Source organism: Neovison vison, chromosome 10, assembly GCF_020171115.1.
Source record: "Neovison vison isolate M4711 chromosome 10, ASM_NN_V1, whole genome shotgun sequence".
Lineage (NCBI taxonomy): Eukaryota > Metazoa > Chordata > Mammalia > Carnivora > Mustelidae > Neogale > Neogale vison.
Window position 1 is genome coordinate 5290149 of NC_058100.1, and position 25888 is coordinate 5316036.

The 25888-nt window shown below is 47.1% G+C and overlaps 1 protein-coding gene across 2 annotated transcripts; it reads left to right on the forward strand.

Moving 5' to 3' along the window:
- Nucleotides 1-2417: 2417 nt before the first annotated feature.
- Nucleotides 2418-24703, forward strand: LOC122918355 (T-lymphocyte surface antigen Ly-9-like). Of its 2 annotated transcripts, XM_044266691.1 has the most exons (10): nt 2418-2566; nt 6472-6801; nt 11996-12271; nt 12775-13104; nt 14314-14583; nt 16010-16108; nt 17042-17095; nt 20316-20593; nt 20964-21035; nt 24196-24703. In XM_044266691.1, exons 1-10 carry the CDS (start codon nt 2443-2445, stop codon nt 24262-24264), a joined length of 1902 nt encoding a protein of 633 aa, XP_044122626.1. In that variant the 5' UTR covers nt 2418-2442; the 3' UTR covers nt 24265-24703. The 2 variants fall into 2 exon arrangements, with proteins under 2 accessions (XP_044122626.1, XP_044122627.1); XM_044266692.1 differs by lacking the exon at nt 14314-14583.
- The last annotated feature ends 1185 nt before the right edge of the window (nt 24704-25888 follow it).

Here is a 25888-nt window from a genome sequence, read left to right on the forward strand (position 1 = left end):
GCCTGCCTCTCTGCCTACTTGTGATCTCTCTCTCTGTGTCAAATAAATAAATAAAATCTTAAAAAAAAAAAAAAAACACCTGCTAGATGGAAGAAGGGCACATGAGACAATGAACACTCTGTGTTATATGCAACTGATAAAATATGGAACACGACATGGGAAACTAATGATGCCTAATTGAATATGTTGGCTAGTTGAATTCTAATTAAAAAAAAAAAAAAAAAAAAAAACCCTGCCTACCAGATGCTCTTTGCCTCTAGTCTGATGTCTTGGTGAGTTTGTGCTGCCGTAACAGCAGTGCCAGATATGGGGGCTTATAAACAGCAGAGCTTGACTTCTGACAGTTCTGACGGAGGCGGGGAGGTCAAGAGATGAGGCACCAGTAATTCAGCATCCGGAGAGGCCCCACCTCCTGCGTCATAGACAGTGTCTTCGCACTCTCCCCTCATGCGGCAGGAGGGGCGAGGGAGCACTCTGGGGTCTCTTGCAGGCAGACACTAATTCTGTACATGAGGGCTCTACGCTCACGACCTAATCACCTCTCAAAAGCCCTGCCTCCTAATGTGACCCCTTTGGAAATAAGACTTCAACATATGAATTTGGGTGACGGGGGACGGGACCCAAATTTTGAGTTCGTAGTACCGGGTTATAAGACCCTTTATCTGGGCTCCAGAGACCGCTCCTGGCCATGCGTCCTGCAGTTCTCTCTAGACAGCCACACTCCAGCCCCAGGGCCAGGACTAGCGGGAGGCAAGAGAGGCACCTGCCTCACAAAATTTAAGGAGGCCTCGCTCTGAAGCTTGCACGTGCCCTCTGATGGCAGATGCCTGCCGTCCTCATGGTCCGCTCTCTCCCTCCGACCCGTCTCCCAGACTTCCTGGGCTCAAATTCTTATTTTTAAAAATGTCAGAATAAGCCACTTAGCCTCTCTATACCGTGGCTTCCTCATCTACAAAACGGGGGTGATAAAAATACCGCTCTCCTCAAGCTGTCATGTGGACTAAATGAGTCCGTGCGTGTCCGCTGTCGGGGGTCCAGCACCTGACACGCACTCACTGAATGTCACCTGAAACCCCCCACTCCGCTTTCCTGCACTTTTCCTTCCAAGTCCTCTCCGGCTACAACCTCAGCAAACACACAATCTGAATCTCAAGACACCAACTAGTTACCGTTTAACCAGACACCGTACATCCCCCTTTTAAAAAGTCAGTTTCCCGGGGCACCTGGGTGGCTCAGTCAATTCGCGTGTGACACTTGATCTCAGCTCAGGTCTTGATCTCGGGGTTGTGAGTTCGAGCCCCGCACTGAGCTCTACATTGGGTGTGGAGCCTACTTTAAAAAAAAAGAAAAGAACGGGCGCCTGGGTGGCTCAGTGGGTTAAGCCGCTGCCTTCGACTCGGGTCATGATCTCAGGGTCCTGGGATCGAGTCCCGCATCGGGCTCTCTGCTCAGCGGGGAGCCTGCTTCCCTCTCTCTCTCTCTCTGCCTGCCTTTCCATCTACTTGTGATCTCTTTCTATCAAATAAATAAATAAAATCTTTAAAAAAAAAAAAAAAGAAAGAAAAGAAAAGTCTGTTTCCCACACCCGGATAAAGGGAATGATGCCATCCCCTGGCCTGCCGACTGCACAGCTGCCCCTGGAAGCTTCCATCCTCAAGGCAGCTTTGACGGCCCTTCCTTCCTACCTCTCGGTTGAAAAGCCTCTTGGTTGTACAGGATGAGAAGGCAAATGCAAACTAGCTTTGCAAAGCAAACAGTGAGTTCATTGGGCCATGCTGTTTGTTATCCATTGCTGCGTAACAAATTACAGAACTTTGCAGCTTAAAATAAGATTTATTACCTCACGGTCTCTCGGGATCAGCCAACCAGGCACAGCCTAGCTGGTGCCTCTGGGTCCCGGTGTCTCACCAAGCACCAGTCAAGGCATGGGCGGGGTTGCCGACCTCCCTGGGCAGGCATGGCCTCCCCGGGGCTCTCAAGTCCTCATGAACTGTAGGCAGAGACGTACGCTCCTTGCTGGGTCTGGGCTGGCGCTCTCCCTGGCTCCTCGCCTTGAGGCCTCCGACTCACAACACAATACTTGGCTCGGGGCAAAGGGACCTGGGGGTGGGAGAGAGGGAGAGAGACACAGAGATGGAAGACACAACCTTCTGTCACCTAATCTCAGAAGCGACAGCTTATCACCACGGCCACGTTCTCCTCGGTAGCAGCAAGCCAGGACACCAGCCCCACACGGAGAAGAGGCCGATACGGGGACACCTGGCTGGCTCAGTCGGTAGAGCGCGCTCCTCTTGATCTTGGGGTGGCTGCGCAGCCCGCGAGCGGGAGGAGCCTGTGGTGCCCGTTACAGACAGCGCTCGCCCAACCAGACACACGCGTGCACAGGAGTCTGTGTTACGTAAGTGCTTCCTCTTTCAGCCGGAGATCCAAAAACAAATCATCATGGCAGGCCCCAAGCAACACCCGGATGACTCGGCTCTACAGTCCTTCTCCAGTAAACCACAGAAGACCAAGACACACATGTTCTTTTCCTTTCTCTGGACCCATCTCCTCTTCCTGCCAGTGGGTAAGTCCCCGTTATGGCCACTGCCCCTCACTGGCGGTGTCCCTGTGGGGCTGGTCACATTGTTCGCTGGAGTTCTTGCTGGTAAAATCTGGAAACTCCTCTCCTTGTGATAGTTCGTCTGTGGGTTCCACGTTATTCTTGTGTATGTGTGCGTGCATGCAGGCATGTGAGCATGTACGTGTGTGAACGTGTACACGTGTTGGCGTGTACGTGTGTGAGCATGTGCGTGTGTGAGCGTGTACGTGTGAGCATGTGCGTGTGTGAGCATGTGCGTGTGTGAGCGTGTACGTGTGAGCATGTGCGTGTGTGAGCATGTGCATGTGTGAGCGTGTACGTGTGTGGGCGTTGGGGGGGCGTGTGCGTGTGTCAGCCTGTGCATAGTCACTCACCGTGAGTAGATGACGTTCTGGCCCCTGTCTCAAATAACTATGTTCCTCTCACTCTGACATTTTCCCGCTAAGGAATGCTGAGTGATGAGTTTGTTCCCTGTACAATGTGGATAAAATCCACAGAGAGATACATGAAAATTCTGGTGACAAGCCACCCCCTTTTCTGGGGACATATTGAACTGCTGGAACTTCTTTCTACATCTGTCATGTTCATCAGATATCCCAAACCGGGGGCTTCCCTTGTGGTCTGGAGATGGTCTGGTGGCCCTGAGCTGGGTGGTTTCTCTCCGAATGTCCTTTTCTCCCCACATCCTACCTCCCCGTCAAGGCCCAAGTCCTGCTATTTTCTGGAAACATCTCTCAGCAGCATGACCAGCAGACAGAGCTGACTCAGGACCCCAGGGAGGGTCTCAGCCCCCTGGGACAGTGACCTCTACTGTCCCTCTGGGAATACTATTTTCCTCAGGACCTTGGAGGATAGCACAGTTAGCCTAAGGATCTGAGTGCAGAGGGGGTGGAGGGGTGGCAGTGAGGGGAGCTCTAGAAAACCTCCCAGATGCATGCTCGGGGGCAGGGCCTAGACTCTGGGGCTGGGTTCCGATCTAATCTCTTTTCACTTTGCATCTCATCTTTGCTTGCCATAAAAACATTACAAGCATCATGGTTCCTTGTAGTCACACCCAACTCTTGGGGTGCTACCTGGCTGTGTTGGATAAACCAGAAGTTCACCATCTAATGTCACTCAAACCTCAGATGACCAACAAGTAAATTTCAAGGTAAAGAGGCATCTCCCTCTATCTAGCTCCGCTGATTGGGGATGACCTCAAACTTCACTGTCTTGGTCTAGCAGGGAGTTTCTCTGATGCTTTTGTGTCTCCAGGGAATGGTTTCAGGATCTTAGGAGGCAGTAGGGTGAAAAGTTCTTCCACTTCGGTATGTCAAGGAGAAAGAATGTCCTGTCCCCTTTTGTGGGGAGCAAGAATTCCTGTCCCCTTCAAGGTCCTTTTAGCTGGACTAAGAACCAAGTTGACATGAGACAGATTAACAGAAAAAAAAAATCAAATTTAATGACATATATATGAGGAGTCCACACAGACAAGGAAATTCCAAAGACCCTCAGGCAAAATGAGGTATCTACGTCATCCCAGACTAAGGAGAAGGGGGCAGGGGTCTGGGACCTCAGAGGGAAGGAGGGTAGTTCACAGGGCAATGCAGAGAACAGAAGATGTCCCGAAATTAGAGGTTTGCCCTGCCGTGCAGAACGGTCACTCAGATAAAATTCATCTCTGCTAGTAACCCTTATTCTGGGAAAGATCCCCAGTTCAGATTCTTCTGTGTAGTTCAGGGAAAGGCAAAAGTTTCTCTGGAGCCCACATCGTCTTGATTGCCTTCGGTTTGGAATAATCTTCATGCCAAAGTGGCCCACCTCAGGGCAGCCCATCCTCTGCCCCTACAAATATCAGAAACATTTGAAATTAAATCTTTGCTCCATCGTTTCTTAGCTGTGTGAGCCTCAGCTTCTTAAACATAGAATGTGATTAGTAAGACATATCATGCAAGACTCTCTTGTACATGAAAAATGTTATCTGTAAGCAAGCACTTGGCATGTAGCTGGGAGAAGTTGATTGTTATAATAATCACTAAATACACTATTTGGAAACTATTGAAGGTGGGGAAGCCAAATTCAGATATCACAATCATTGAACACCCTTTTATTATTTGCCAAATGGCGTAGTTCAAAATAAGATGGCTGATGCCTGAGACTCCTGTCCCTGCACTGGGAGTCACGGAGCATCATAGCTTTGTTTGCTGCAGCAGCAGCAGGATTCGACACGCGAACCACAGCTCTCTTCTCCTGCTGACAGTCTGTGCACCTTGTTTTGATGTGAGGAGACACGGGTGCGTCATATGTGCCCAGCCAAGACTCAGACCCTTCTGGGCTCCTGGGATGGAGGGTGGTCAGAGCTCTCGGCCTCCACCTTCCGGGACATCATGTACATGGAATCTGGGCTCTGAAGCTGACCAACCTGTCATCTAAACAAGTGGCTAAAACTCCCAAAATTTTAGCTCCCTTTCTGTAAACATGAGCTAATTTTCAGGTAATTTTGAGGACTGAATGAGGTCACTTCTACACAGTGCTAGTTGTCGTAGAAATCATGAACAGTATCTTTCAGAGGTGAAGAGCTCTCTTTCGGGTAACTTCAAACCAGCATCACACGAACCCAGTTTCTGCTTTTTGACTGCCCCTAGAATCTTCCTGAACTGACCTAGACTAACTTGTCCAAGGTCCCTAGTCCTGCATCCTCCTAGCGACCTCCCTATAAGGTCCAAGTGCTTGGCTGATATACGTAGAGAATCACGCCCCGGTCCCCAGCCCTGCACCAGTTTACACCAATCTAGGGCTCTCATCTGTGTACCTGCATAACTCTGTACACTCTGGGCCTTCAGAGCACACCTCAGCCTCTTTCCATCTCTCCAGGCTGTGCTTCAGATTTTCCTTTCTCTCCAACATTTTCTACTTACTTTCAAAGCAGATTCCTGGAGTAATCTGGGTCCTGAACCCATCTGATTTGATCTGGATCAAATTTGATCAGAGGACTCTCCAGAGCCTCAGAAGCTCTTGAATCTGAGGTCCCCCAGCAGACACTCACGGGGCCCCTGCAAGGAAATGAGCTGCCTCGGACCGATGCTGGGCCTATGGAAGCCATGGTAACAATGTACATCAGGGATCTGGGTCTTCCCCGAGATGAGGAAATCAGGAGCAGAATCCTTGCTACTTAACTATTCCCAACCCCAGACCTTGTTCCTAAGGACAGACCAGATTTCCCCGGCCAAGACAAAGCCAGTCTGAGATCCCCTGGACAATGAGGGAAAGGAAGAGCGAGATAGAGATGAGAAATGGTCCTTTGTGGCCGACGTTTTATTATGAAAATTCTTGAACACAAAGAAAACTTGAAAGAATTTTGCCCTAACACTCACATGCTTCCCACCCTGGCTCTACCATTACTTTCCCTTCACTTGCCTTCCCCCACACCTGTCCATCTAGCCACCCTGCTAGCCATCCATCAACCCGTCTCATTTTTTAAAATATGCTCCCTTTTTACTTGCTTTGTTCTTTACGATTTACAGCAACCTATTTTATTCCATCTCTACCATATCCCTAAAGGAAGATAGCATAGGTGTGAACATTTCTGTCTTATAGATGAGTAACTGATTCTCAGAGCAATTCAAAAACTCACCCCAAGTCACCAGCCTAATTTCCACATTGGGATAGAAAACTAGAAAGTCTGTTTAACTGATTTTGTAGATGCGTTTATAAAACAGAGTGTTTTTTAAGTGAGGGAATGAAGGAATGATTCTGCTGGGCAATGAGCCTAGAGGAAGGAGGGCAGGAATTTCATTTCATTTCTCAACATCTGTCATTTATTCCCAGTATGTTTTTATAGAATGAATGAATGAAGGCTGACTTGAGGAGTCCAGCTACTTCTTCTCCAAATCCCTCTTCTGTCTCTGCAGGGCTAGGAGCCTCTGAAATGGACTCAACCCCAGCAGTGGTGCCCGGGATTCTAGGGGGTTTGGTGATTTTCCCCCTGAACATTTCAGTAGACACAGAGTTTGAGAATGTCGCCTGGAGTGGTCCCCAAGGCACTCTTGCTTTCGTAACTGCAGAAAAACAGATTTTCATCACAGCCAAAAGCTACCAGGACCGACTAAACATCAGCTGGGACAGTTACTCCTTGCGTCTCAGCAGCCTGACTTTGGAAGATGCTGGATCCTACAAAGCCCAGATAAACCGGAAGACTTCTGCAGTCACCACTGACAAGACATTTATACTGTACGTCTATGGTGAGTTCCAGAGAGTTTCCATGGGTTTTAATGTTTTGTTTGTTTGTTTGTTTATTTATTTAAGATTTTATGTGTTTATTTTGAGAAGGAGGCGGGCAGAGGGAGAGAGAGACTCTGAGCAGACTCCACGCAGGGCTCATTTTTATGAACCCAGATCATGACCTGAGCTGGACTCAGCCAGATGTTCAAAAGGCTAAGCCACCTAGGCACCCCGAACTTTTATTTTTTTTTTAAAGATTTATTTGTTTGTTTGTTTGTTTGTTTGAGAAAGAGAGAGGGAGAGAGGCAGAGAGAAAGCACACATTGGAGGAGGGGCAGAGGGAGAGGAACAAGCAGGTTCCCCGCTGAGCGCAGAGCTGGACATGGGCTCAGTCCCAGGACCCTGAGACCATGACCTGAGGCAAAGGCAGTTGCTTAATCCACTGAGCCACCCAAGTGCCCCTAATCTTTTATTTTTAAAAGCAGATTTTTTTTCTTCCTAGGTGTTTATCTCTCTAGGACAAATAGGGCCACCATGTTGGTCCTTTTCATGCAGTTCCATAAATACAGATGTCAGAGTGAAAACACAGCCAAAATATGTTTAAAACCGTTTGTGTTCTCTTTTCTGCAACTCTGTTAATACCCTTAACCCGTCTGTACTAGCTAGCTTGCTGGGTTTGCCATAACGATATAGCACTGCCTCGGTGGCTTAAACCACAGAAGCTTATTTTCACAGTTTTGGAGAGTGGAAGCCCAAGATCAGGGTGTCAGCAGGCTGGGTTTCTTCTGAGACCTTGCTACTAGGCTTGCAGATAGCTGCCTGTTTTGATATGTCCTTGTATGGCCATCCCTCCGTCTGTGTCCTCTATGTCCTCATCTCTTCTTCTTATAAGGACACCAGTCATTTGGGATTAGGGACCGTTCTCATGACCTCATTTTAACTTAATGGCCTCTATCTCCAAATACAGTCCTCTATCCAAATAAAATCATGTTCTGAGGTACTGGGAATTAGGGCTTCAAGATATGGACTCTGGGAAGTCACACTTCAGCCTGTAGCACCATTTTTCTATCAGGTAGTTTGACCTTTTTTATTGATTTGTTGAGTGCTCTGCATATGTTAAAGAAATGGAATACTTTGCAGGGAATAGAAACAGAATGAGTGAGCTCCATATGTACCAACCGGCAGCAATTTCTAAGTCACATTGTTAGCTTGTTTTAATTGCAGCACCAGGAACGCACAGTGCTACGTTAGCTTCATGTGTGCGTACGGTGATCCCGCACTTCCGTACATCACCCGCTGCCCGTTCTGAGAAGTGTGCTCTTAATCCCCTCCCTGAGTCCACCCATCCCCTACTCGACCTCTGGCAACCATCAGTGTGTTCTCTGTCGTTAAGAATCTGTTTTTTGGTTTGTGCTTTTTTCCTTTGTTCATTTTATTTCTTAAATCCCACATATGAGTGAAATCATATGGTTTTTGTCTTTCTCTGACTGACTGATTTCACTTAGCAAAATACTCTCTAGAACCATCCATGTTGTTACAAATGACAAGACTCCACTCCTTTCACGGGGCGCCTGAGTGGCTCAATTGTTCAGCATCTGCCTTCGGCTCAGGTCATGATCCCACAGTCCTGGGATCGAGCCCCACAACGGGCTCTCTGCCCAGCCTACTTCACCCTCTCCCACTCCCCCTGCTTGTGTTCCCTCTCCTGCTGTCTCTCTCTCTCTGTGTCAAATAAATAAACAGAATCTTTAGAAAAATGATTTCATTCCTTCTTATGGCTGACTAATACTCATATATATATATGGTATATGTATGTATGTGTGTGTGCATATATATGTATATGTATATATATGTGTGTATATGTATGTGTATATACATACATATATATATACGTATATATATATACACATATATATATTCTTTATATATCCTTTATCCTTTCATCTATCTATAGACACTTCGGCTGCTTCTGTAATTTGGCTATTGCAAATAATGCTGTTATGAACACAAGGGTGCATATATCTTTTTAAATTAGTGTTTTCATATTCTTTGCGTAAATACCCAGTACTGGAATTTTCTGTTTCTTTATGATTCCGTTTGGGGAGGGTATATGTTTCTAGGAATTTGTCCATTTCCTCTAGATCCTCCAATTTGTGGGCATATAATTTTTCATAATATTCTTTATAATCCTTTGTATTTCTGAGTTATTGTTTCTCCTCTTTCATTTCTGATTTTGTTTGAGTCTTCTCTCTCTCTCTCTTTCTCTCCTCCTCCTTTCTCCCATAGACTCACTAAAGGTTTATCAATATTGTTGATATTTTCTTTCTTTAAAAAAATATTTATTTATTTATTTATTTATTGGAGAGAGAGAGAGACAGCACAAACAGGGGGAACAGCAGAAGGAGAGGGAGAAGCAGGCCTCCTGCTGAGCAGGGAGCCTGATGAGGGCCTCAATCCCAAGACCCTGGGCCCAAGGCAGACCCTTAACTGGATAAGCATTGGATCAGATGAATCTAACAGATATATTCAGAACATTTCATCCTAAAACAGCAGAATACACATTCATTTCAAGTGCACGTGGAACATTCTTCAGAGTAGGTCACATACTAGGACACTAAACAAGTCTCAACAGGTTCAAAAAGATCAAAGTCATACCATGCATCTTTTCTGACAACAACACTATGAAACTAGAAATCAATCACAAGAAAACATTTGCAAAGAACACAGATACGTGGAGGTTACATAACATGCTACTAAACAATGAATGGGTCAACCAAGAAGTCAAAGAGGAAATCAAATGTACATGGAGACAAAGGAAAATGGAACAGTCCAAAATCTTTGGGATGCGGCCAAAGCTGTTCTAAGAAGGAAGTTTATAGCAATATAGGCCTACCTCAAGAAGGAAGAAAACTCAAAGAAAGAACCTAACTTCACACCTAAAGGAGCTAGAAAAAGAAGAACAAACAAAACACAAAACCAGTAGAAGGAAGGAATCATCGATATTAGAGCAGAAATAAAGAGAAGCTTAAAAACCAACAGAACAGATCAATGGAGCCAGGATCTGGTTCTTTGAAAAGATCAATGGGGTGCCGGGGTGCCTGGGTGGCTCGGTAGGTTAAGGGCTATTTGTGCTCGTGTTGTTAGTGACCAGTCTCGGGCTGCCTGGGCTTGAGCGGAGTCAGAGCAGACATTTGCCAGAGATGCAATAGCACTGAATTACAGGGTGATTTCCTTGTTTTGTTCCCTGAGACGCTTCCTTTGGTGGGCAGGGCCTGTCCTCAGACCAGATGTTGGCCCCAAACCCATTGCTGTGGCCATGTTGGAGTGTGTGTGTGTGTGTGTGTGTGTGGTCATCTTCCCTTCCCCCTGGGACAGGGGTCACTTTGGAGTGCTGGCCCCTGCTGGCACTGCTTGTACACTGTCAGGTTTGAGGCACTACTTTGGATGGGCTGTGGCCGGGAGCACACTGGACAGGTCAGGACCAGGAGAACTCGGGGGCAAGCTGGGCAGCGTATCAAGCTTTGCTTCTCCCCCTCCAAGCAGGCTGCAGGAGGGGACCTGTAGCAAAGGGGACCCAGGCAAGCTGGGTTGCAGGAAGCAAATCTGCAGAAGCGGGGGCTGGGTGGAGGGCAAGGTGTCTGGTGTTAGCAAGGTGTGTGCAAGTCTGCGGTGGGAGCAGGTCTGCAAAGGAGGCATGACAGGGAGGGGCATGTCTACAGGAGAATGCAGGGGTCAAGTGAGCTGTTAGCAAGTTAGGTATTGCACGTTGGCACTGTACTGGTTCCCACAGGTGTCCATGTGTCTAGGCGAGGCGGGGTGGGGACAGGGGAAGGAAATGATGTCCTCTAGCTCCTTTGTTCCTGGAGAAGTCTGCTTGTGACATCTGCCCCTCCAGAACATGTTCTGAGATTAGTAAACAAGTCTCCTTCCCACATATTCCAGGTGATTTTCAAACTGCTGCTACTGTCCCGGGGGGCAGGAGGTGCTGTTTGTTGTGCTGCCTCTTTATAGAAGGGATGCAGTTTCCTTTCCCCCTCCCAGAGCCCAGCCAGCCCATTTTTAAAGTTCCAGGTGTTAAGCCCCTGCTGATTGTAAGAACTCACGAAATCAGGCCCCTCTGGTTTTCCAAACCAAATGTTACGAGGATTCCTCTTCCTTGTGTGAGAGTGTTTCTGTCCCTCCTCTGCACCTACACTATCCCTCCATCCTGTGGACGGTCCTGTGGGTCCATAAGTTCCCAACTGCGCCTCTGCCTTTCTTACCCTCTTTGCGGTGACCTCTTCTATACATTTAGCCGTGGAACCTTAGTTCTGCCAGTCTTCGGCGCATTTTCTGGGTTATTCACATGGATGCGGGTGTTATCCAGTTGTATCCATGGGACAAGTGAGCTTAGGGTCCTTCTACTCTGCCGTCTTCCCCAGAAAGCCAACATATAATTAAATTTTTAAAGGCTTGAGGACAGTGTGTATGTATATAATAGTAATATACAGTATATATAATAGTAATATATAGTATACATATACTATACTATCATGTATCTGTCTATATCTAGAATGTTTCTAGAAAAATCAACAGGAAGTTCATAGCATAATTCCTGGGGAGAGGAAACAAGTAGCTGGGAACAAGAAAGCTTGCTTTTTAAACTATGTATGCTTTTTTGTATCCTTTCAATTTTATGTATTATCAATTCCCCCCCAAAAGCACACTTAAACACACACACACACACACACACACACACACACAGTGGACAGAAGAAATGGAACAAAAGGGAAAGAAAGGACCAGGAAGAAGGTCTGAAAGCACAATGGTCATAAATTCCAACCAAAAGACAAAAGCAACTCCAAATTCTAGAGGCAGAACTCTCTGCTGCACAGTTTGGGGCTGATTCATTTGTGCATTTATTCACCAAACATTCAAGAAAGACTTTCACAGAAGGTCCTGAAGGAGTTCATGTACTGTTGGGGAGAGAGAGGAGTAATCAGACTGGTGTCTCGCTGAGTCATGGAGGTAACACTCTTTGGGGATTTACGGGAGTGTAGAAGAGGGGCACTCAGTCCAGGCTGCGGGGGAAACTAAGAGAAAACTTCCCCTGGAACAGGTATTCTGGCTCTTCCTTCTGTCCCTGGGTCTTCTATCATCACCAGCCTCTTCTCTCAGATGTGTCCTGCTGCTGAAGGGATCTGAGTAATCTCCTTGTTGCTGTTGTCCCTACAGAGCAGGTGCCAGAGCCTCAAGTCATCATGAAGTCTGTGAACATGTCCGACAGTGGCTCCTGCAACATTACCTTGATTTGCTCTGTGGAGAGGGCATGGACAAGTGTTCTGTACAGCTGGACCCTGCAGGACACCCAGGCTTCTGAATCGCAGGAAGGCTCCACTGTCATCATCCACCGGACGCTGTGTGACCCAGACCTGCAATACACCTGCACAGCCAGGAACCCGGTCAGCCAGAGCACCTCCAGCCCTGTCCGCACCCGGCAGTTCTGTATAGGTACAGGCTCCACTTGGGCCCTCCAGGGGATTTCAGAGATGGTCTGAGCAGTCACGGAGTCTAAACCAACAGGGTTCTGGCAGGACACAGGTGGAGTGAGGACGAAGACAGGCTTGAAGAACTCTTGGTCTCCACCCTCCGGGGTCTGAGGGAGACTGGCAGGGCACTTGGGAACTCCCAGGGAATTCTGAAACCTTAAAGATAAAGCAAGGGAAGGGAAGGGAATATGGATGAAGAGATCCAATTTGTTCTTTATTTAGTTGAAGGTATCCCCTGCGGTCTCCTCAGAAGGACAGGGAGGGCAAGGGAGGCCTGAGTATGCAAAAGGCAGAGCCAGGTGTATATCTGTCCATGACAAGTGTCCAGCAGGGATGCCTTGTCAAAGGAAGGGGAAGGGGGTGTGGGCAGGAGAGCTTATGGGGCTTCAATCTCCTTCAGGCAGGCTGAGGGTTTAGGGAAGAGACCCAATGACTGAAGCCACAATGTCTCATCTCTGACTGCAGCCCCAGGACCTTCAGGAGGAGAGTCAATAGGGGAGACAGTAGTGGGGATCCTGGGGGAGTCAGTCACCCTGCCCCTAACACTCTCGGCCAGTCACTCCGGAGAGAACGTCATCTGGATGTTTAACGCGTCTATTATCAGCAAAGAGCAGAAAGCAGCAGCAACAGCTGATCCACTCATGAAGTTCAAGGATGCCAATATGAACTCCAGCCAAGACTACTCCCTGATGATTGGCCGGCTAAAGATGGAGAATGCTGGCCACTACCATGCCTACGTGTGCTCCCAGGCCTCCGGAGTCATCAGCACAAAGCACATCACGCTGCATGTCTATGGTGAGTTTCTGAGAAGAGTACTCATCATTACATTCCTCCCCTGGGATGGTTCTCCTTCCTCTTTTCTCCTTTCCCTGCCTCCCCAAATACCTCAGATCGCTAGCACAGCTTTTGAGTCCAGACAAGTCAACTCACCGGAGGGAAATTTTCCAGCCAGCAGCTGGGCAGGAACTACTTGCCAAGTCCCCCTTCTGCTAAGTTCGAGGTTGGCCTCTGCCACCCCACCTGCAGTGCTTATCCCTGTCCTCCTGCATTGCTTGTCAGGTGAATCTCAGAACTCTTCCACCCGCATTTTTATAGACGAGTATCCTTTTAGATAAGGGCACAGCAGGCTGGAGTGGAAAAGAGAAGACCGAGGAGAAAGGCTTTAGTATCCAAAGACCCTCTGACCTCCAAGAGGGACGGCTGCTTGGCTCTCCCGAGTGTGAGGGACAGAACTTGCGGTCTTTCTCCTCAGGCCTGGGCCTTGCAGGAGGCTGGCTTGACAGCTGGGTTTACATTTGCCACCTGCTTCCGCTGTACCACCCAGACGTGGTCGTCACATCCCCTGCCTGGGTTTGTTGGTGTCTACTTATCTATGGAGACTCACGGAGCATGGTCCTGTTAGAATATGCTGGAAGTCAGCTAGTCCACATCTATAGCATGCCATGACTCAACTATTAAAAAAAGAGAAAGAAGATTAAGTGAAAATAATAATAAATTAGGAATCACTAGTGCCAGTGTTATATTTCTTTTAAAATCACTAACATTTATTGAGCACTAACTCTATGTCAGAGCGGCACTCAGCTCTTCACCCTTTATCTCCTGAGTAAAGAACGTCGATGATGGAACCTCAACAGGTAAGCCCTCAAGTCCTCAGAGTGCATGAGACGTTGTACCTACCTGTGTGGACGGGTTTGCTGGTTCTTCACAGGGTACGCTATGGAGTGATGTGATGTCTTTCTTTTTCCAGTTTTTATTTTGACTCCTTTGTTTAACATCTGAGCATCAAAGTCCCGTAGTGGTGAAGGGGTATGTCTGAGATTCCATGGCTGCCAAGAGAAAGGCCAGGTGCATTCCAAAATTCCTGCGACTCCTGGAGGCACTTTCTCGGCCCTAACGTGGTGCCAACACCCAACTTCAGGAGCGTGTTCTGAATGAGTGAGGACGTGGTGACTGCCCAGCAGGCAGGCCTGACTCCACATTAGGTCTGTCTTTCTCCTCACACAGGGAGATTGAAGAAGCCAAAAATTACCTGGCATCCTGGGCTTGCTAAGGATGGTATCTGCAGGGTCAACCTGACATGCTCAGTGGAGGACAGTGGACACAACGTGACATACAGATGGGCCCCCCTACAAAAAGGAACCTTCGAGTCCCAAGAGGGACCTCACCTCAATGTCTCTTGGACACGTGGTGCAAATCACCCCAACATCACATGCATCGCCAGCAACCCTGTCAGCAGCAGCTCCCAGCAGTTTCTTCCTGGCGACATCTGTCCAGGTTACCGTTTATCTCTGCTCAGCCAGACTTCAGGGACTGGGACGTTGGTATCCAAGTGTTCGCAGTCTGAGTGGTTCTTTATGAAATGCAGTGAGAGAGTGTGGACGAGAGTGGACAAGAGTAGGACATTCCAGCAGAAATATAACGGGAGTCCCTCGTGTCATTCACACTTTCTAATAGCCACATTAGATAAAGTCAAAAGAAGCAAGTAAAACTAACCTTAATAATATGTTTTATTTAACCCACTAAATCCAAAATATCACCGTTTTGGATTATATTCAATACAATTACCATTGAGATAACTTACATTTCTTGTTGTACTAAGCTTCTGAAATCCAGTATGGATTTTGCACCAACAGCACATCTCCGTTCAGATGACAAATTTCCATGGGAAGCACTCCGTCTGTATTCAGATTTCATAAAAGTGACAGTTGAAAAAAAATAGCTTTACATATCCAAGTTGTTCCAAACCTACTTACCATTTTTCAATAAGAAATTAAATCGCCATGTTTCTATTTCCATTTCAATTTTTTAGAAATTAAATAAAGTAAACAATTTAGTTCTTCAGTCATACTGGCCACACTCCAAGGGCTTAGAGCATGGGTTGTGGCTACCATACATGGACAGCACAGTGTCAGAAGTTAGTGGAGATGAGTTGATTGAAATGGATCGGTGAAGGAAGGCAAACCACGAAGGACCACAGACTCTGAGTGGAAGCTAGAAAGGAAGCCCTAGGGTCTCTCCCTAGATGCCAGGCACTATTCTAGGACCATGTGCATTTTAACACAATTAGCTTCACAATAATCCTACACAGCAAATACCCTTACTATCCTCCGTTACATGAAGACACTGAGACTCAGAAAGGATTAGGGACTTGCTCAATGTCACACAACAAAAGCACGAGTGGAACCCTGAGTTCTGTGCTCTGTTCTGTTCTAGAAGGAAGTAGAAAAAGAAAGGTTTACCTGGGAGGTGATAACGCTAGGTCAGGCTGGCAGATGGATTTAGAGCCCTACGAAGTGGAAATCTTGACTCCGTCTCGAGCCTAGAACTGCCCTTACACCATTTACAGAGAGGAGCAGTGTAGTGTGATGGATAAGCATGTCTTGGGTAGAACCAGGCAGCCTACATTCAAATCCTGTCTAAGTATTTAAAACTCTGTGACACTGGGCAAGGCATGTACCTCTCTACCTAGGGACAGTGTCTACCTTAAGCACTGCTATAATATCTAGCCCAGAACAATACCTACTCAATAAATAGTTGTAGAATGAATGAATGAAAAGGAATATTTCCTGCGATAGCATGAGATTTTTAAGAGGACATTTTGCTTTTTTTTTTTTTTAAGATGGCCATTATGCTTTGTCCATTGCTTATTCCAATCTTCTTGTCATTATTTGTATTAATGTCATTCATTTCCTCTTCAAAGGGCCTGAGAGGAACACGGAGCTTTACACTGGACTCTTGATAGCCAGCATCCTGTTCTTTGGGATCTTCATCGGGTACATTTGGAAGCGAAAAATACCACGTGGGTTTCTGAGATCACTGGCACGTGCCAGCACCAGACCATATCCCTGGGACCTTCGGAGGCTTGTCTGCCCTCTCCTGGTCCCCTCCTACCCCCACTCTCCCAAAACTTCATTTCTTCTCCTCCTGATGTGGGAGAGGGCTGTTAGTTGGGACTCTAAATTTAGTTACAAATCGCTGAAGCCCAACTCAAACTACCTTTAAGGGGGGGCGGTGAAGGAGGTGTGATTCATTATTTTGGGACTCACATAATCAATCTTTGGGGAAGAAAGGGAAGGAGCTGGCCTTAGGGACAAATGTTACCAGAGACTTAAAAATCAGGGCCCTCCATCTCTCACCCTTACTTTACTCTTTGAGCTGAGGGGCAGGGATGGGGGTGGGCTGTGCCACAACACAGCAGTTGGTAGCTCCAGGCTGGTGTCTACTAAGAGATATGCCACCAGGAAGAGAAAAAAGATGTTTCCCTCCAACTCCGACTTGAAAGATCTCTGATTGGTGCAGCCTTGGCTCATGTGACTATTGATTGGACCAACCACTGTGGCCAGCGGGATTAGCTATTATGATTGGCAGCTTCCTTGGAATTTCATATTGCAGGGGAAATGGAACAGTTCCCCGAAAGAGCATATTGGGTAGAACACATAAGATCCCTGCAGCAATTCCTACAACACGGCAAACGAACCTGAGAAGTGGCCACCACAGAGGGGACAGAGGAATGGCAGGAGGCTCCAGGGCCCTCTCTTCATTTGAAAATGACCTTGGGACTCTGGTCACCCTGTCCTGTGGGTTCCTACTCATGTCAGGGTTCACCCCCTCCCTAGAGCGTTTTTCTTGTCTTTGTCTCTGGAAATCTCTCCCCGTCTCCTTTGTCACTTAGAATCACACATCTCTCTCCAAACAGACCTATTGCTAAGTCTTCTCTACCTTGGTTTGTCAGGTTCAGACCCAGCCTCCAGCTCCAGCTCCACTGAAACCCCAGCAGACGCACCAGGTAATATCACCAATGACACGGGCTGTGGGGTTTCTGGGCCAGATGGAAGCTCCAAAGCCTGACAATTTGTTCAGTGTGATCTGTCAATCTGCAACACGGGACATCACCCAGGAGCTTGTTAGAAATTCCAGTTTGGGGCACCACCCCAGATACCGAACTCTAGTCTGCATCTCAAGGTGAATCATACGCTTGTTAAAGTTTGAGAAGTTATGTGGCTTGGAGAAGGAAAGTTTGGGGAACAGAAATCAAAGCCAGGACGGACTCCAGAAAGATGATAACCAGAGATGGGGAGGCAGTCTGGCCTCTGGGATCTGTAAGTTTCCTCCGGCATTATCATCCTTTAAATGTGGGCTCCGATGAGGATGGAGTTATTTTCCTCACTCCAAGAATGGAGGAACAAAGGCCAGATAGAATGGTAAAATTTGCAGTAGGAGCAAAACTAAAACCTATTTAAAATTAAAACCCATGAGATTGCATAGGACACCTATTGCCCAAGAACATCCCTGAGGCAGTGGTTTTCCAATTTTTAAAAAAGCTAAGGAATGCTTTCTTCGAACAAAATACTGTGCAACACCCCAACAGCACAAAGTATGCAAACGTGGAATTGTCCTGATGGGCGTTGGAGGGCTGAGATGAGATGCCTGCGTCTTACCACCCCCGCTTCCCTTGGCTCAGTATCCTCCATTAGCACCCTGAACTTGAAGCTCTGGGATTCTAAGGAATTCCCAAACTCCCCACCACTGGGACAAACCCTGCTATTTAAAAAAAAAAAAAAAAAAAAACCATGTAACCTCTCATGGAAGAGATCCCCCGAAGAGATGGAAAGAGGGGTTGGGTGGGCTGCCGGCAGCTCAAGGAACCGCACAGTGTGGGCCTTTAGGATGGGAAAATGTTACCAAGAGAAAGGGACCAAGAAGTAGGAATGATGGTAAGGGTGGAGCTTCTCACCGGCTCGCTCCTCACATCTAGGGGGAAGACCCTGGTCTCCCCCAGCCTGTGCCATTGTCCCTTTGTGATCTGGGCACAGGAGAAGGAGTAAGGAAGTGTTGGGGACAGCACTGTCATCCCTGATCTTCCTCCCTCCCCAGCACCTCCCAAGTTCCGCTTCTCTAACCCCCCTAGCATCTCTTCAAAGTCTCCTCTTCTTGGGGCACCCGCGTGGCTCGGTTGTTAGGCGTCTGCCTTCAGCCCGGGCCCCGATTCCGGGTCCTGGGATCAAGTCCCATGTTGGGCCCCTGCTCTGTGAGGAGCCTGCTTCTCTCTCTCCCACTCCCCCAGCTTATGTTCCCTCCCTGGCTATCTCGCTGCCTGTCAAATAAACAAAATCTATTTTTTAAAAGGGAGGGAGGAAGGAAGGAAGGAAGGACGGAATCAAAGTGTCCTCTTCTCCAGATCTTTGGTCACTACCAAGGTTCATTGTGTCACAATTTTTCTGTTTACTGAGTAGGGATTTTTTAACTGAAAAATCCTATATTCTCATGGTATACAATTAAATCTCCTTCCCAATCCCAATCTCCTGGTCTCTCCCCCCGGAGACTTTCATCGTTAAGATGCATTTCTAAATCTTTTTGGGGTCTTTAATGCATTTATGGGCATTAAATAGGTTTGTGCGTATGTGTTTGTGTATATGTGTGTGGGTGGGTGTCTTTCTTTTAATTACACGTATGGGAGCAATCTACAGCATTTTCCCGAACCTGGCTTTTTTTAACTTAACAGAATATCCTAGTAATACTGACATATGTAAGACTGATTCCTATTTATTCTATCCTACAGATGTACCTTAATTTATTTAACTAGTCCTCATCAACGGACATTCCCATTCCTTATTATTTCTTCCCTAAAAGTATAACAGTTTCCTAACTGGCCATTCCTTCCCCAGGGTTTCTCTTTTCTATCCCTTCTGCTCACTACCTTGCAAAGCTCAACTCTCCATCAATGGCTCCTCATGGCCTTTGTTTGTTATTCAAAAGTCAGTAAAACCTAGGGGCCAAGTGTGTGTGTTCTGAGGCCAGGCAGTCCTGTGTTTGAATCTTGACTCTGTTCATAAGTGACGTTGAGCACTTCAATCTCTATGCATCGGTTTCCTTACCTTGCAAAATAAGTGCGCCCAGTCCTTAGAGTTGCTGTGAGTACTGAGTGGGTCAGTGCCAACACTGCACTCAAGAGGTGGTAATTACTCTTATATTCTCATTCATTCTTTAGCCAGAACACCCTTTACCTGCTTTTTTCCTATGCAAATTTTGAGTATTCGTTTTGAGTATTAATTAAGAACATCAGGGACAAGGTTTCCAGCATTCAGATCCTGACCCCACCGCTTACTCGGGCAAATAATTAACCCTTATGTGCTACAGTTTCCTCATCTGCAAAAAAATAAATGTAGTTTTTGTTTCATGGGATTTCATGCAGACTGAAGACATTTAGGATGGTGTCTGATACATATGAGGCACTTGGTACGTGTGAACCATTATTATTCTACACTCAGACCAAATACTCCACTTGATGTGTCCACAAAGGCAGCTAAACATGCACCTGGTGTACCAACAAATTGTTCAATACAGGGGCCCACTCTGATTGTCTTGCACCCAGTGCACCTGTTAAATATTTTGAACACCTTAATCATACTGCTTCTTCAACCAACGACAGCCTGTCACTCATCAAAATCCCAACCCTCCGTCAAGGCCCACCTCAATCCCACCAACTTCCTGAGTTCTTCTCTGCTTCCTAACCCGAGACCAAGTCCTCACCTTTTCCTGACACTTGTCACATCCCCCTTGCCAGAGCTGGGCTTGCATTCATTGATCTCTGTATGGATCTGACCTCCTGCTGAACAGTGTCCTCCTTCAAGAGCAGGTCTAATGGCCTCTTTGTGTTTTCCCAGACCACACATTGTGGCACTCAGGGTGGCTTAGCCCACAGAGCCAGTTCGGCTCACAGAGTGTTGCTAAGTCACTCCCGTGTCACCCTCCATGAATATTTACCCAAGAGAAATGAGTGAATCCCTGAAAGGAGGAAGGAAGGGAGAGTAGAACAGAGTCCCCTGTGGGGACACAGGACAACCTCTCTTCCAGTTCCTTAGGCCTCACTTGGAGTAGAGATCAGAGCAGGTCGGATCCTTGCACAAAACAAGAAAGAGGTAGGGGCTGGCACACTTTCTAACCAAGCCACACAATGTGTTCGAAACTCACTACTGACCACACACCATGCGATATGCTCTCCCAAGGGTGTCAGAAGCTGGACACTTTCTCTGAGACTGCCCAGCAACAGCACAGGCCCACCTCCGACAGCAGCTCTGACAGCAGTGAAACAACGGAGAAGGACCGGGAGAGGATGGGCATACCCAAGGCTGAGAAGCACCATGAATATGACTTGCTCACTCAGGACACTGGATCCGACTCATCATCTGAGGGGCAAGCAGAGTATGATCTTGTCACTCCAGAAAACATGGTGCCTGCACCTGAGGACAACACAGTGTATTTGCAAGTAGTCGTCAACTTGCAGGTGAGCCCTTTGGATCAGTACACCTTCCCTCCTCCTCCACTTCTAGAACCATCCAATAACTGGGATGATTAGTCCCTCCAAATGGGGGCCAGAACCAGCAGCACATGGGCAAATAGCTGTGGCTCTATCCATGTTCACCAAACCTTGGGGTCCCTTGGAGTGAAGGTGATCATCCTCAGCTCCCAATCTTGAGCCATTGATAAGGGAGGTGGGAGCAACCAGAGCACTTCCCCACTGCACGGAGGCAGCCACCAACCTCTGAATGAAACCTAAACCTGGTGGGGTATCCCCTCTCCTGAAGGGCTGAACGTGAAACTCTGGAAAGCTCTTATCTGGTGATTACAGATTCTCTGATGTTGGTCTATTACAGGGAAATACCCCAGTTCCTGAGCAGAAGGAGAGTTCAGCCACAGTCTACAGCTGTGTACAGATACCTCAGAAGGTAAGAACAGTTTTCTCTGTATCCCAGGGTTCCTAAAGCAAGGAACTATTGCACAGGCCATTTTAACTGAAAGTCCTAGATCCCCATGGAAAGGAGCTGAAGTTCTCTCCACTACGCATCCCCCTGACACACTCCATGGTCAACAGAAATGCTTAAACAAATATTTCTGATTCACATCTGTTTGGCCAAAGGCTGAATGTTTCTAATTGATTCAATAATGTTTTGTATTGATTATTCTTAACACTGCCCAGAATGAGAAGCTGTAAACACAAATGCTGCATGATCTATGTATATTTCCAAATTTACTTCCAACCCTATCTTAATCCACCGGTATGGCAATTTCCCAAAACAACTGGAAATTAGCCAATAGTCCAATGTCAAGATTTTTTGGAAAATGTGCTATTAACTATAATACATTGGTTTTATTGTGATGTTGAAAGGTCCCTTAATGGTAGAATTTACCATTAAATAAGAAGAAGAACTAACTTTCATAACAAGTTTATAAAACATGGACATAGGGACGCCTGGGTGGCTCAGTTGGTTAAGCAGCTGCCTTCAGCTCAGGTCATGATCTCAGCATCCTGGGATCGAGTCCCACATCGGGCTCCTTGCTCGGCAGGGAGCCTGCTTCTCCCTCTGCCTCTGCCTGCCTCTCTGTCTGCCTGTGCTCACTCTCTCTCCCTCTCTCTCTGACAAATAAATAAATAAAATCTTTAAAAAAAAAAAAAAAAAACATGGACATATTCTCATGTGATTTCTAGGACACCTCTACAAATGTGTTATCATCCACATTTTCTAGCAAAAGAAGCTGAGATTCGCAGAAGCTAAGTTTGCCTAAGGTCATACAGACAGTAGCTGGACTTTCAGTATTAAAAACCAGAAAGAGGGCGCCTGGGTGGCTCAGTGGGTTAGAGCCTCTGCCTTCGGCTCAGGTTATGATCCCAGGGTCCTGGAATTGAGCCCCGCATCGGTGTCTCTGCTCAGCTGGGAGCCTGCTTCCTCCTCTCTCTCTGCCTGCTTCTCTGCCTACTTGTGATCACCATCTGTCAAATAAATAAATAAAATCTTTTAAAAAAATACAAAATAAAAAAAAAAGAACAGAAAGAAGGGCACCTGGGTGCCTCAGTCAATTAAGTGTCTGTCTCCAGCTCCGGTCATGATCCCAGGGTCCTGGGATTGAGCCCCACGTTGGGATCCCTTCTCAGGGGGAATCTGCTCCCGCCTCTCCCTCTGCTGTGTGCACACTCTCCTCTCTCTCTCTATGTCAAATAAATAAATAAAATCTTTTAAAAATATAAAAATACAGGGTGCCTGGGTGGCTCAGTCAGTTAAGCATCTGCCTTCAGCTCAGGTCATGATCTCAGGGTCTTGGGACTGTGCCACACACTAGGGTCCCTGCTCAGCTGGGGAGTCTGCTTCTCCCTCCCTCTCTCCTTCTGCCCCCACCCCCGACCCAGCTCATGCTCTCTCTCTTTCTCAAATAAAATCTTTTTAAAACAATACATATATATCTATAGGTAAAAAATTAAAACCACAAAGAGCTTTAAAATAATCCTGAATAACCTTAACCAATTAACCTTGACCTGAATCCAGCTGCCTGCTCCGCTTTCACTTCCCTGAAAAGATTGGGTTCATATATACTTTTTGTTTTCAGATCTCCCCCAGAATTCCTTCCCTGTTTTTCCTCCTTGTTTTAACATGCTCAAACAAAAAAATTTTAAAGATTTATTTGCTTATTTTGCGGGAGGAGGGTGCAGAGGGAGAGAGACAATCTTAAGCAGACTCCCTGCTGAGCACAGAGCCAGGCACATAGCCCTTTCTCACAACCCTGAGATCATGACCCGAGCTGAAATCAAGTTCAGTTCGACGGACTGAGCCACCCAGGCACCCGCAAACAAGATTTAAAAAAGAAAAACTCAAAGGTTTTCAGTTATGCTACTTCTCTGTGACTGATGCATCAATCAATAGATATTTATTGAACATCTTGAGTGTGTCTAGAATTAGGCTAGATACTATGGAATTTAGATATGGTGAAGGCACTATCCTTAACCTTGAAGACCTATTATCTTATCTGGCTGTCAGTGGAAGAGGCATGGAGAAGATTCAATCACCTAGAAAGGAAATGAAAACACTCTACATACTACTTGTGAGGTGTGCCATTCCCAAGGGTTTTCCAGACATTGAAAGTAGGAGATATCATTGCACTGAGGTAGACAGGAAAGACTTCATGGGAAAAAACAAAAACAAAAAACTAACTTGTGTTGGACCTTAAAAGGTGGATAGAACTTGGTCGGTAAGCATCTGTGCAGGTATGCAGCTCCGCTCAGCCATCGTCTACTCATGTCCTGCCTTGTGGAAGGTCGCCTATGCTTAGCCAACAAGGTACTTCACCTGTGGCCTTGAGACCTCATCTGTACGTTACACTATACTCCCAAAGCTGCTTTCTACTCCAACCTGGCCCTTTGTGTTTGGGCCACTACTAGTCTATCTTAAAGTCATGGACATCAGTCCCTACTCTGAGTTTCAGAATGGCCTTGAGTCACCAGTGGTCTGGTGGGTCCTGCATGGTTCACACACCACCCCAGGGACTCCCTCACACTGTCTCTGCACGTTATCTCGAAGGTTTATGCCGTTCCCAAGCTGTTCCTGACGCCCGGCCGCCCCTCCTCTCTGCATCAGCTCATGCCTCACCTCCTTCTTGGGGCCTTCCCTGAACGAAGAGGCCTCAGAACCCTGGGAACATGAAGTCTGAGAGTCTGAACCATTACTTTACGGCTTAACCTCTACCACCTGGAATGTCTTTCTCTAGATGTTTGTCTTGCTTCTCCAGCCAGGGCAGAGACTGAGCTCATTAGACAGTAGCTTCTTGAGAGCAAGGCCTTTTATTGCCATTTCTGTATCCCCTCAACGTGCTGCACTAAACTGCCCTCTATCTGCCTTACAGAGAGCCTTGTCCGCTTCCCAGTAGGAGGTTCTCCAGAAATGCCTGCAGTCGGCCTGATGGACTGTTCCATCCCAGGGCCAATCCATCTGACCTGACTCCTACAGCACGGACCAGTCTTAGCCTGGCCTGACCTTCCTCTCTCAGCAGCACAGGGCCGAGGAAACCAGGGCTTCCCGGGCTTTGTTAACCATATGCTTTGTGTCTTTTGGCTCACAGGTGGTGCCACCACCACAGCAGAATGATCCTGAGTCTTCTGAAATCCCTACCTATGAAAATTTCACCTGAAAAGAAAAGCAGCTGCTGCTTCTCTCCCTGTAGTTGGAAAACCTCCTGGAGGGTGTAAGGCCTGGAGCTCTTATAGACAGAAGCACTTCAGAACTGCCTTTAGTGTCTCCAAGATACCTGAATTTGACGCGCCCCCTTCCCTCCACCCCTGTGACTTCCCAAATCTATGAATAGATCAGACACAGGCTCCGTCTTGGAGTCCCCGGCCTTCAAGAAGTCCTTGCTCCATCCGTCCCCTTGTGGGCTTCTACAGTTTGGAGGCACCAACTCAGGACTCTGCCACGACTGGTCCAGCGTTGTTGGAAGGACCCTGGACCTCCACCCCATCTTCTAAACAGCTGCTAAAATGAATCCAATGGTTATTCTCACTCAAGGACACAAAGACCCATGTAAAATCATGTCCACTGTAGTATCTTGTTAAATAAAAGGACAGAAACAACTTAAATGTCCATTTAGTAGGAATGTGGTTAAATGTGTAATGGTGAACCCATGCGACAGCAAGCCCTGCCACTTTTGTGAAGAAAGGAAAGACCAGGGGGGCCTGGGGGCCCAGTGGTTAAGCGTCTGCCTTCAGCTAGGGTGTTGACCTGTGAGGCTGCTTCTCCCTCTTCCTCTGCCGTTCCCCCTGCTTGTGCTCTCTCTCACTCTCACTGTCAAATAAACAAATTAAATCTTGGAAAGAAAGAGAGAGAGAGGAAAGAAGGAAGGAAGGAGAAGGGAAGGGAAGGGAGGGAGGGAGGGAAGGAAGGAAGGAAGGAAGGAAGGAGGGAAGGAAGGGAGGACCTGTATGTGCTAATATGGAATACACTCAAAGGACAAAGCAGCAGCCCAGGACAGTGTGTATCACATGCTACCGGTTAGATAAAGAAGAAGCGTGTATCTATATGCTCAAATAGTTGTACAAACGTTCCGAAAGGAAATACGAAGTCCTTATCAGTGGCTACCTCCAGGGAGTGAACTGGGTCGTTGCTTTTACTGCATACTTCTTTGTCCTATGGATTTCTGTTTTTAACTGCATATGTGTATCACTCTCTTGATGTATTTTTAAGTGCTTAAAATGCCTCTTCCATATAAGCTTCCCATATTTACCTCAAAGAACTTCTCCTGTCATCGTCCTGTCCAGCCGTAGCATCGCTCCTTCCCCCAAGCTGCGGCTCCGCCCGATCCCCCTGCCTGTACGTTGCACTACCTTGACTTACATTCATGACACTATAGTGAACGTTTGTGTCTCGTGCACCTAGAAGCCCACATATGTCCTTAATGTTGTGCTTCTGCTGTTGTGCTCTCCTGCATGTGTCCTGTGGAGTCCGTATGCTTCTGTGTCCTGCCGTGGGTCCTCCCGGGGACTAAGCAGTGCTTCTTACACAGCAGGAGCTTAATTTCTGCTTCTTCCCTGGCTGGTCATTGCACGGATAATTATCCTCGTAAGGCATTATTACAGAAGCTCAGTAAAGACACACAATATGATAACGCTGTGCATTATCACACTCTAGAATACAGCATCCCCAAAAGTCCTGGGAGAGACCACGGGGTCTCTTCTGCTCCTTTAATAAGCTGCAACTCAGGCTGCACGAAAGACCGGGTCAGTGGTCAGTGTCTCTGGTGTTCATCTGAACTGTTCCTG

Excerpts from the sequence above, each read along its gene's own strand:
- LOC122918355 (XM_044266691.1), top strand. The coding sequence starts at position 2,443 with ATGGCAGGCCCCAAGCAACACCCGGATGACTCGGCTCTACAGTCCTTC. Across the intron at positions 14,584-16,009 it reads TCCTGGCGACATCTGTCCAG|GGCCTGAGAGGAACACGGAG; the intron begins GTTACCGTTTAT and ends TCCTCTTCAAAG. Across the intron at positions 21,036-24,195 it reads GTGTACAGATACCTCAGAAG|GTGGTGCCACCACCACAGCA; the intron begins GTAAGAACAGTT and ends TTTGGCTCACAG.